The sequence below is a fragment of the Protopterus annectens genome, chromosome 17.part0 (assembly GCF_019279795.1).
Source record: "Protopterus annectens isolate FY-2018-M chromosome 17.part0, PAN1.0, whole genome shotgun sequence".
Lineage (NCBI taxonomy): Eukaryota > Metazoa > Chordata > Ceratodontiformes > Protopteridae > Protopterus > Protopterus annectens.
Genome location: NC_056751.1, coordinates 741,078,277 through 741,091,227, shown reverse-complemented (window position 1 = coordinate 741,091,227; position 12,951 = coordinate 741,078,277). Strand labels below are relative to the sequence as shown.

The window sequence follows — 12,951 nt, the reverse complement described above, 5'->3', positions numbered from 1 at the left end:
CTCCAATATTGTCTCACCCCTCCCCCATCCCTAATCCTTAAAGCTCTAGATACACTTCCATACTCCTCCCTCCTACACTGTCACCAGTAACTGTGGTGTGCAGCCTTTATCCTACCCCTTCATAAAGGAGGCAAAAATAATAACATCTCCAACTTCCTACCCATAGCAATTCTCTCCCCTATTTAAAAAATTCTTGAGAAATGCATCCACCTCCAGCTCATGTCATTCATTACACATAACCAACTCCTCACCCCAACACAACATGGATTCCATCCTGGCCATAGCTCAATAACAGCTCTTCTCTCTTTTCTAGACATCGTAAACCATGCCTGTGACTCTGGAGAACTTGTATCCACAGTCCTCCTTGACCTCTCCAAGGCTTTCGACACAGTCTCGCATACCCACCTTCTTCACCACTTTTCCAATCTTAACCTCTCACAAAACACCATTACCTGGTTCAGCAGCTAAATCTCTGACAGATCTCAGGCAGTAAAATGGAAGACTGGCACCTCAGCCTTCCTTCCCACCCCAACCGGGGTACCCCAGGGATCCATTCTTGGCCCTATGCTCTTCAATATCTTCATTAATGATTTCCATGCAGCCATTCCTAACACTAAGATAGTATAATATGCAGATGACTAAACTTTAGTTTGCTCTGCATCAAACCTCCCTGAGCTCCAAACAAAAACTCAAACTACCTTCTCAACTACTGAGACCTGGATGCTCCAAATTCACCTCTCTTTGAATACCAACAAATCAAAGATCCTTCTGTTCTCTCCCTCAAAATCTATCCGCCTAGACAAAACCTCTTTCAAGATTACAAGCCTTGCCAACTCCACTATAGAAGTTGTTCCTTTTGCTAAACTTCTTTTATGTATTTATTTATTTATTTAACATTTGTTGACCGGGAAAGTCTGACTAGGTTCCACAGAGACTGTTTTCAGCAGAGGCCTGGGGAGAAATGCTCCAGATTCTTGGAGTTACTATTGACGAACACCTAAAATTCGATACCCATATTCAGCTAAATATAAAGAAAACCCATCAGAAACTTGGCATGCTGTACAGAAACTCCCACTTCCTCTCCCCCTCCACAAGACAGACCCTCGCCACTACCTTCTTACTACGTTCACTAATGTATGGTGCTCCCCTACTAACCAACCTATCTTCCTCCATCTCTTCTAAACTAGAATCCTGTTACAATAAAATCTCAAAGTTCGCCACCACTTCCAAATACTCTACTCATCACTGTAAACCTCTCCACCACCTGCAATGGCTAGAACTCCCAAAGTACCTTGACTACCTCCAACTCATCACCACTCACAAGCTTATTTTCAGACCAACTATATGGCCAGCACTCACAAACATCTTAACATTATACACCCCAAACAGAACTCTAAGATCTACCCACCGAAATCGAATCTCTGTTTTTAAACCAAACCATCTGGCTGGTCAGCTTCTCCTATCCTTTTCCGTCACCAAAAAATGGAATTCTCTCCCTCCATCTCTAAGACTTTCTGAGAACTCTGAACACTTCAAAACCCAGCTGCATTCTTCCCTCTCCCAAAAATGGAAATGCAATTGCACTCCACCTACCTAACCTGCTTAATACATAAATACTTTATAACACACAAAGTTTGTTCTTCCTTACACACTATTGATTAACCCTATGTACTGCCTTCATGCTAATGTTATCTCTATACCACTCTCAGAGGATTTAAACCTCTGTATTAATTTAACTCATGTTAATATTCATGCATAAAGAACTCATCCATGCTAATGTTACTTCTATATCATTCTGAGATGATTTAAACCTCTGTATTAATTTAACCTTGTACTACTGTTCTCAACCACTAAACATGTAAATATGCTTTACATCCTTTTCCAAACTGCTGTTTAACTTTTGTTTAGCTTTTGCTATTTTGTATGTAAAATTTGCTTAGTTTGTTTCTGTTTCCACTATGTATTGTACTTCATATTATGGAGCTTGTACTATGTATTATTGGAGCTTTTCTCCCCGGGCCTCCACTGAAAACGGGCTCTTTGAGCCCAGTGGACCTCCCCGCTCATCAAACTGGAAATAAATAAATATATGTGTGTGTGTGTGTGTGTGTGTGTGTGTGTGTGTGTGTGTGTGTGTGTGTGTGTGTGTGTGTGTGTGTGTGTGTGTGTGTGTGTAAATATATCCTTAAGCTGTTTACATCTGCCATGTTTTGACATTATCCAATGACTGTTACCCTTATATACATTTGGTCTGGTATCCTTCTGAAGGGCATGTTTAATATTATTATCCTTTTTAATAACAAATTGAGGGTCCCACACCCACCTTCGTTGGCCACATCAGGGTTTAAGGAGAAACATATCCAATTCTTCCTGGTGGTTCTCTTAATTACTGCACTATCTTTGCAGAACTTGAACACCATTGCTTTGGGAAAAATCCACTCTGGTTTTGACTTCCAGTGGTCCTTTAACCAGTAGTTTAATTATAATGGGGTGAATCCTCCCTTCTCCTACTGAAGATGTCATTGGAGACCTTTTCAATTAGCTCTGTCAGATAATTTCCAGCCAAAAACATACTTTGCAAAATACCATCTCAGTTTTAAACTGCTCTTTGCAACAAACCAGTCTTGAGAAATGAGCCATCTGTTCATGTTGCATTTCAATCAAATGGGCTGATTGAGATGAAAACATAAAAAAAAAAAATTGGAGCACATTCATTTCCTGAAAACATTGGAGGAAAACATCATTTACTACTGTCCTTGGAAATGCTGACATAAAAAGTCAATTGCTATGTGAGAGCATTTACTGTAAAATTAAAAAAATCAGTAGTATCATTTATAAAGGATAGAAAACTTGTCAGTTCATCCATGGAACCATTTCATAACATAAACATTTCATTCAAAAATTATAATTATACAACGACCCCCATTAATATTCCAAAACATGCACACTGATTGGTCAGCATGTACGTTATAAATCAGAATTATACTAATGGAAAAATGTCCGGTCACCCGGACTTTTTCCATTAGTATAACTCTTTTTTCACATTAACGGAGAACGCAAGATCTCTGTTGCTTTTTACACACTGTCTCGCTATGTTCATAGGTTCATAGGTTCATACTAGGCTATCTGCCCTAGGGCATTTATAAGCCTAGCCAGAGTGTGTGTGGCTTTCACCACCCCTTAGGATGAGAATACTATACCCATTAGTTTGCTGTGCCTCTGTCCAGCAGTGATACAGAGATGATTCCCGGGGTAAACCTACGATCTCCCATCCACTCGTCAAGATTTCTCTTGAACAGAGTCAGTGAGGGGCTCTGCCTCACATGGACTGGGATTCTGTTCCATAGTGTAGGGAGTCTCTGGGTGATGAATCTGTCCCTCCAGCACATCCTATTTATATCCATGTTGAGGTTTAAGTCTCTTGCTCTCGTGGCTCTGGTGGATTTGGATTTTTGAGGTGGAGCATGTCCATTAATTCGGGTTGGACATGGCCTTGTATGTCAGGCACAGATCCCCCCTGAGCAGGTGGTTTGCGACTGAATAGAGCTGGAGTTTCTTCAGTCGGGCATCGTATGACATATGTTTGAGCCTTTATCCTTTTGGTGAGGAACTTTTGGGGTCTTTCCAACTGCTGCAGGTGTCAGGTAAGGTACATTCAATGCGGCGTTGTACTCAATCATTGGTCTGATAAGTGAAGAGTACAGGGGTACAATGACCTCTCCTGCTCTGGATGTGAATCCCTTCATGATCAGGTGGGCAATGTAGAAGGTCTTCCTAACCACTTTGGCAATGTGAGTGTCAAAAGAGAGGTTACTGTCAACTTGGGTCCCCAGGTCCCTGATAACTTCTTCCATGTTTAATGGATTACCACCTATGTGGTAATTAGGGGTTACCTTGTTTTTCCCAAAGGGTATGACTATACATTTTTTGGCATTTAGCTTAAGGCCATGGCTCTGGCACCAGTTATCCATTTCTATGAGACCTCTCTGGAGGATGTCTGTGTCTGATGGGGTGTCAATTATGGTGCGCAGTTTGCAGTCATCTGCAAATTTTGTCAGCCACAATCCCCCTACATAGCGAGACAGCTTTAAAAAAAGTAACGGAGATCTTCCTATCTCCGTTGCTTTTTTTAAAGGTATCTCGCTAAGTAAAATGGGTTTAACATAGCAAGACACTTTGTGAAAAGCAATGGAGATCTTGCTTTCTCCGTTGTTTTTTTTTAAAGCTGTCTCGCTATGTTAAATGGGTTTAACATAGCGAGACAGCTTTAAAAAAGCAATAGACATTCTCTGTTGCTTTTTTTTAAAGCTGTCTCGCTATGTTAAACTCCTTTAACATAGCATGACAGTTTGTAAAAAGCAACGGAGATCTCGCTTTATCCGTTGCTTCCACCCACAGCTCTGATGTACTGCATAAGCATACGCAGTACATCAGAACTGCCACAGAATACTAGACAGCTACGGAAGGGCAGCAAGGAGGCATTATACAATGCCATTATTTAAGAAAAGTCATTCTTTTTTTTCTTAAATAATGTCATTGCATAATAGCAATAACCCACTTCTGGGTGTGGGTAATTCTGGATTTACCCACGGTTGTCTTTGTTTGGCCACTCGGGCTTCACCCTCGTGACTAAACCACACCAACCATGGGTAAATCCAGCATTACCCACACCCAGGCGTGGGTTATTGCTATAATAGCTTGTTATCTTACACTGGGACTTCCTAACATAAAGCTGCTCCCACCAACAAAGTTCCAGGCTAACCTACAGCAGGGTTTTAACTGCCCTCATTGCAATAACCCTAGTATGGTAGAAATTTTCATTTTCAATGAAGAAAAAAGTTGTATTTAAACCATTTCCATGAAAGTATGTAAAAGATCAGATTTCATTACTGTGAATCACTAGGAGAACAAAAGGGTTTCCCTAAACCATTTAAGTCCCAAATCATATGAGAGAAGTGTAAATGAATCACTAACATCAGCAGCTAACAGTATCAGATTGTTACTGGATTCAAGCATGCCTACTGCATAGATTCTTCTGGAAGGGATGCTGTGACAAAGCTGGCTAAACTATATCACTTATCTGTTTTCCTCAGAAATGGTTCTGTTGTGGTTCCTTTTTAAACCTCAGAAGTTAGTTTGAAATTAAATGGTAAGATTCTTGCTGAAGTCCTTCTTTTTAAACATCAGAAGTTAGTTTGAAATTAAATGGTAAGATTCTTGCTGAAGTCCTTCTTTTTAAACATCAGAAGTTAGTTTGAAATTAAATGGTAAGATTCTTGCTGAAGTCCTTTTACTCTGTCTACTGTATACATTTAAAAGCTACAATACTTGAAAGCTGTCGTCAAACCCCAGTGACCTGATGCTTGAAATGTAACACTATCACTTAAAACTTATTACTCAATAACTGCATATGTCTGGTACTCAGAAGAAATATCCTTTTGCTATAAATCTTCTCTGAGTATATATAAGTTCACACTGGAACATTCATGGAAATGATTTGACATGTTTTGGCTTATTTCAAACAAGTGCATATGGTAAGGACTACATGTGACTAACTGCTCTTTCATCTGGTGATTAGCAGGTAGGAGACGGACAGACACAGACCTTGTTCATTACAACAGTTGAGCATGTGTGTACGTGCTGACATGTTTAAATCATACTATTAGTATACATGCAGCCTTACTAGAAATAAATTGGTCTCCATAGCCTATATCATGTAAAGCACCTTTGCTGTTTGACTTGGCCACAGAGTAACCATACTAAAAAAAAAAGAAAAATAAAAACAACTGCTTATAAAATAAAGCTGAGTTATGGTTTACGTAAGGAGTCTGGGGATGCGGCAGATGTGTACAGATACTGCTGATGGAAAGAACTTATACTTAGGGTTCATTTAGTAGGCATGCAACAAAATAGTAAGCATTAAGTCTGAAAAATAACAGTCTATTTCACTATTTTGATTTGAAATTAAAATGAACAGGACCAGCAATCATATTTTTTGCAAAAAAAAATATTATAGCTCATTCAAGAAAGATAGTTATCATGACCCTGAGCAGCTTATGGCATGCATATGTATGTACTACTATATAGGTGTGTGTGTGTGTGTGTGTGTGTGTGTGTGTGTGTGTGTGTGTGTGTGTGTGTGTGTGTGTGTGTGTGTGTACAAACATATCACATACACACACACACACACACACACACACATATATATGGGTGTGTGTGTGTGTGTGTATCTCCTGGTTTTATATATATATATATATATATATATATATATATATATATATATATTTTTTTTTTTTTTTTTCCTTGAGAGTACTGTATAATCAAATATGTAAAAAAATTTCCAAAAGCCTTGTTACCATACTTAGAAATGCTTTCCCAGGGCTCAGGAAAGGTAAATGGTAAATTTAAAAGGAGTACAGAACATAAATGGTTAATTTAAAAGGACAATACTCACATTGTCATTGACCGGCTCATCTCCAGTAGCCACCTGTATGCCATATGCCAGAAAGCAAAGGACAGCGCCAATCCACAGTAAGACTGCAAATCCACCAAACAGTTGACGACAGAACTTTACCCACTCAGGAGTCGTAGGTGGTGGTGTCAGCGTGTTAGGGCCAATTCGAGCTAGTAGGTCAGCTGCTCTAGCATTTGTCAGACCCTAAAAAGAATGAAAAAATATATTATGATATAATAGCCAAGCTATGCATGTATTGGTCCTAGGTTCAGAAAGAGGTCGGTATTAATGTTGAAGTTGCAATAAGAAGAAAAACGTGAGTGAGTGAGGGGCTAAATATAGATGTGAAGAAGGATTAACAGGGGTTAATTAGGTAAAGGGTTGTATTAAGTCAGAGTAACTGTCCAAAAAGAAGGACTATGGAGCATAGGTGATTAAATGAGAAAAACACTGTGGGGACATGGTGGATTCCTAAGAAGAGAGAAGATCAGTCAGTTTTAGAAAAGGGTAAAATCCATGATTTTTGTAAAAATTATTTTAGCACGTGTTTAAATGCTCGCAAAGTGGAATTGGCTCTAATATCTGTTTTGTAGGTTACTCCAGGCTTTGGCCACACTATAGCAGTAAAGGCTTTGTCTGTCTGATTTATTATGATTGTAAGCAGAGAGAAGTTATCTCCTATCTAAGGGATCTTTTAGGAAGGTTCTTGTGAAGTGATTACTAAGTGCAGGGCAGGGGAGTAGGTTTTTGTATGATTCTATGGGCAGTTGTTAAGTTGTAAGACAAGAAGATGATGCGGACATTCAAGCCATGTAAGACAACGGAGGGCAGCACAATAAGGGGTGTAATAAGATGAACTGGTTGCAAATTTGGCAATCATTAGCGGACCGGAGTTCCACTGTGGCGACCCCTAACCGGGAAAAGCCGAAAGACACAAACAAACAAACAATTATAACGTGATTCGAGTTTGTTGAAATAAGGAGGTTTATGAGAATAGGTGCTCTGTAAAGGAGTGAAGGTAAGAGATAGGTGATGACAAGGCCAGTCTTGGTAGATGTAGTCAGAACATACTCATGCCTGTAAAGCATCACTAGTTTCTGATGAGTTTTTTTTTGGCGGCTGGTAACTTCAAATCAAAGAGGAGCTGCAGGAAACAACTGAATGGGTGGGGTCAATGGGAAGGGGAGTGGCAAACTAGAAAGGGGACGAGCTGTGCTCAAAACCACAAAAACTGTAGCTTTAATTAAATACACTGCCCTGTGTGCCAAACCGTCATTATGAGAGTCCAATCAAGACTAAATGAAGTGTAGAAGAAAAAAAATATTTCAGTGCATTGGCTGCATGACAGCTTACTTAATATCTAGATGGAAACAAAAAGGTTGCGAGGCATGAAAAAATAAATTACTTTTTAAATACATTACTGGAATGCCAGTCAAAATCAAGTATAAGAGAAACAAGTAGCACTCAACTCAAACCACTTCTCCTTGCACTGCAGTTCTAATTATAATTTATATTCAGCTTTATAAAAGTACCAAGTAACATGCTGAAAGTAGCAGTCTGTGAAACTCCCACTTGTAAAATGTTTATCCAAAAAAGACCTGCTGCCTGACAACAACTATCTAGTGTTTCATGGGGAAAACATGATCAAAGTAACAAATGAAAAGCAAACAAGAAACGAGCTCAAGATACATTGTTTAAAGGATTAGTGCACCGGATATGGACCACACATGATAGATTGGCATTCTGTTTGGTTTGCAGGAAAAGCCTGCAAAGATGACTGCAAGTCTCCAACAAATGTAATGAGCTTCTTAAAATAATGTAATCCTGTCCTTTATTACACATATTGTCATATACATTTCAATACCCAAGGCTTATATGTTATCTGGTTATGTAAGTATTCTCTGTATGGCAACAACACAAAGGCTTTCAATGCTGGCAATTCTTCAACAGTATGATTAAAGCTTACTTCATTCTTACAATCTCTGAAAAGCTTACCTGATGGTCATTAAAGCATTGCTACTTAAACACAGAGCAACAGGCACTTTCTGTATAATAATGATAAGCATAAATCAACAGTATAAAAATATGACAGAAACCAGAACATTCTGCAAAATCAAGGACAGATGAAACGCCACTGTAGTACTTGTGTCTACCTTGGATGGGGGGATACTCTGCACATTTACACCGCATAACTGCTCCTTGCCTTGCTTGGACACATCCAGAGTCACTACACGGGGGAGGGGGTGCAACAAGTATGTCACAATTTGAAATGTATCTGGCTGACTGTGATGGCCCAGACACATTTGTCATACCTCTCAACATCAGAGCAAGAAATCTGGACAAAGCTATAAACTGAAGTGGGACAAAGGCCCAAAAATAAGGACAGTTTTTAAATATTGCTCTTATAAACTTAGAAATATAATAGAATAGTAGGTATTGCATTAGTATGAATTTTCTGAAGGGTATGAAATCTGAAACTCAAATGTCTGTCATTATTTTCTAACTTCAGTCTTTAATGATTTGCCACTAATTTGAAAAAGAAAACACAATTTTATGAAAAACCGACCAAAAATGTGATGCAAAAATATAAAATAGCCACACAATACAGCTGGGAACCTGTCAAAGAAGGGACATGTTTTTTAATATTAGTACTGCTAACTTGAGCAGCTGACAAAATAAAAGAATCTACATGCATTTCTGAAATAAAAGTAATCTATAACTTTTATTATTGTGGTTATTTATTAATTGTAAACCCTCCACATTATCTTCCAGAATTGCCATTTTTGCGGAGGGATTATTAGGGGAAGAGCAACATTTTGAGCCAAAATTGGGGACAGTTGAGAGGTTTAGATATGCCTAATTCTATAAAGCAATTTATTTGCACATACCTCTCAACCTGTTAGCAAAAAACACCTGGGCAAAGCCAGTAATGGGGAATACAGCCCCCAAACAGATTCAATGAATTCAGTTCTTACCATAGCTCTCAACCTTAGCACAAAAAACCTGGGGGATAATGGGGGAATACAGTCCCAAAAAGAGGGATAAATTTCAAATATCCATCTTATAAACTTAGAAAATTGCTAGAACAAAAGGTTTTGTGCTACCGTGTACTTTCTGAAGAATATGAAGTCTGAAATTCAAATGCTTGTCATTTTTATTTATTTAACATTTGTTAACCAGGAAAGTCTGACTTGGAACAAAAGCCAATTTTCAGCAGAGGTCCAGGAAGAAACACTCCAGACACATATCTTTGTAAGATGGGAGGACACTAGAGCACCCAGAGGAAACCCACACAAACACAGGGAGAACATGCAGACTCCACACAGAAGGCACCCCAGTCAAGAATCAAACAAGAGAATCTGTAGCTGTGAGGCAACAAGGCTACCACTGCACTACTGACTGTGTAAAAACACAAAAATATAGAAACCACAGATTTTATGAGGAACAGAACAGAACAAATATGAGGCAAAAATCTGCAATTTTTTTACAAATGGTGGTGGGTAGGGAATTCAGGCTCAGGGTTCAAGCCTGTGGTATTCTCTATCCACCACCATATAGCAACTGGGGCATTACACACAGACACACACACACACACGCACACACACACACACACACACACACACACACACACACACACACACACACACACACACACACACACACACACACACACACACACACACACACACACACACACACACCTTAAAGTCCATAGCAGCCAGCCCATAAAATGAGTCAAAGTCTGTACCATCCAGAACCCCTTGCCAAGAGCAAGTCCTTCCCGTGAGAGCAGAACAAGCTGGGTGCTGCCCAGCCTGCGGACGTCCAATTCCCCCTTCCAGTCTATGCAGTTGTAACTGCATAGACTTCTGGGATAGTGCTGCTGAATGCTCTCTTCCTAATCTGGACTGTTGGTGAGACAGTCTGGATTCTGTGCGCATGTTCCAGACTGGTTCACCAGCAGTCCTGAAATGCCACCAGTGCACATGCGCTATGTTCCATGACTCACGTTTGATTTTCATTAGTTTTTCTTTTCATTTTTGTTTTACAGCTGGGGAGGGGCTGCAGTCCTGCAGTCCAATAGCACGAGCCCCCATAATCCTGGATGTGAAGATCAAACTTAGGTTTTCATCTATTACTACTGCTAAGAGTTTTATATGTAGGACAAGTTCTATTTCTGTCATATTCTGATAAAGGATCATAAACTTTGTTTTGTCTAGTGTAATTGTTTTAGGAGTAAAGAAGGGAAGTTTGGGTTTGTTAGGGTTAAGTAGCAGTTGGGAATTACTGAGCCAAATTTAAATGGAGGTGAGAGCTTCTTGGCTTAGCCACTGTAGGTGCACTAGACTGCCTGAAGAGCATATAATAATAGATGTCTGTGTACTGGTTAAGGGTACTTTGACAGGAGGAAATATGGAGATTGTTGGTAAAAATGTTAAAAAGAAGAGGACTGTGACTAGATTCTTGGGGGACTCCAGTAATATTTCATAAGTCTGGGGAGTTTCTTGCCATTTTACTGATTCTTAGCTGTTAGAAATACAGCTGGTAATCCAATGAATAGTGGAGATGAAAGACCAGTGTTAGTGGGTTGCTGTAGAAGTTTATTATGTTAACAGTATTTAAGAAAGATAGTAAAGCTGATGTTGTACTGTCAGCTGGACAAAATCCATGTCATGTTGAAATTAATTGTTGATTTTGGAGTAGTCACTGCAGAACTTACTGATGTACACATGTTTCTAGTATTTTTTAAAGAGGGGAGAGAATAACAATCGGACAGTATTTAGATATCTCAGTGGAGTTGCCCCTCCTTTATAAAGCGGAACGATGAATGCTATTTTACAAATAGGTGAGACACAGAATTCGGAGATGGATATATTTATAAGGGCATTGATTGGGTAACAAATGCCTTCTGCAGCAAATTTTAAATATTCAGTTGGAAGGTTGTTAATGTAGTTGGGTTTAAGTTTAAGTAGAACTTTTTAATGAGGTTGGTCACTACAGGTTATAGATTAAAATGTGGATGGCTAGCGCTTTCTCTTTGGGTGGGTTATGGTAAAGGAAAGAGCTGAGAAAGAGGACTTGTACTGTTTTATGAAGGAGGTATAGTAGAGACAGAGCTATGAGGACAGAAAGTGCATGAGTGGACGGGGAGCATATTTGCTTGTGAGGGTGGCTGTGCTGTCAATAAAATAAGTGTAAAATAAGCCGGCAATTTGTTGGGGAAATTTGTCTGGACACGGAGTAGGGTCTTTTATAGAACCAGGATTAAACAGAGAGGTAATAGATGACTAGAATTTTTGTGGGTTATATTTATGGCTGGTTTGTAGTTCAGTACAAAAGTTTTTTGTCCTCGGTTATTTGTTTTTTGGCCTCATTAGACCTTAGTCTACTTCAAAACTTTAGACAATTAGTTTTGTTCTTTAGGCATTCTTTTCAAACTTCCAGTCAGACATTACTTGTTTGGTTTACAACATAGATCATTATTAGATATGACTTCTTTACATATGGGTGTGATGCTGTTAAGGGTGTCCAAAAATATGGTGTTAAACTAATTTACCGCTTCATCTACAGGTAGTGTTTTTAATGGTTTACCTTCATGTGTGCGTATTGCACATGGGCGAACAGCAATTGTCTGAAAGGCCATTTGCAAAGTTTACACTTCATTAGTTTTTTTTTTCAACATTAATGTTCGAAAATCAGAGAATCTGCTTTTCAGTTTGCTGATTTTCGAACATTTGAAACTGTCGCCGTTTTCATTTTCGTGGTTATGATTCACTCATATGAGCAATCGCACCACTGTGATTCGGCTTTGTAAAGGTAAACCATTTTTAATATAGGCCAGTTCATACATTTTAAGAGATTAGCAAATATGCAGGGGTTAAACATGGATAGGTTACAGGTTATAGGTTATTGATGCTCTTTGGAGATATGTGATACGGCTCTATAAGTGTAGACTGGTAGATGGTCACTCAGAGTGCTAGGTAGGGTACCTGTGGTAATATATTTACCGTGGTTTGATATGAGAATTCAGTCAAGGATAAAGCCATGGTTGGAATTATTGTCATATCTAGTAGAACAAGTAACTTTCTTGTCTTTCGGCTTTTCCCGATTAGGGGTCGCCACAGCGCAACTCCGGTCCGCTAATGATTGGCAGTAGATTTTTACATGCCGAGTTGCCAGCCCTGACACACAACCTTCAATGAAGGTATACTCATTCATGCATGTCTCCACACAGAAGACGCTCTAGCTGAGAATCGAACAGGACAACATCTTACTGTGAGGCGACAACGCTACTGCAGCACCACCACTGCAGTACCTAGTAGAATGAGTAACTAGTTTGCAACTACATGACGTCAGTATGAACTGGGATAATTTAACACCACATTTCCCACAGTCAGTATTAACCTCTATGGATTTTCACAAACTAGTTATTAGTAGAACGAGTAACTAGTTTGTGAAAATCCATAGAGGTTAATACTGATTGTGGGAAATATGGT

The 12,951-nt window shown here is 39.2% G+C and overlaps 1 protein-coding gene across 4 annotated transcripts in view; it reads right to left on the bottom strand.

Annotated features, from left to right (window-relative positions):
• The window catches only part of LOC122791847 (sodium/potassium-transporting ATPase subunit alpha-2), an 833,979-nt gene that overhangs the window by 457,969 nt on the left and 363,059 nt on the right, over positions 1-12,951 (bottom strand). For all 4 annotated transcript variants that reach the window (XM_044059821.1, XM_044059822.1, XM_044059820.1 and 1 more), the window contains exon 4: positions 6,455-6,658. In XM_044059821.1, coding sequence (XP_043915756.1) covers positions 6,455-6,658 — 204 coding nt within the window. The remainder of the gene's footprint in view (positions 1-6,454; positions 6,659-12,951) is intronic.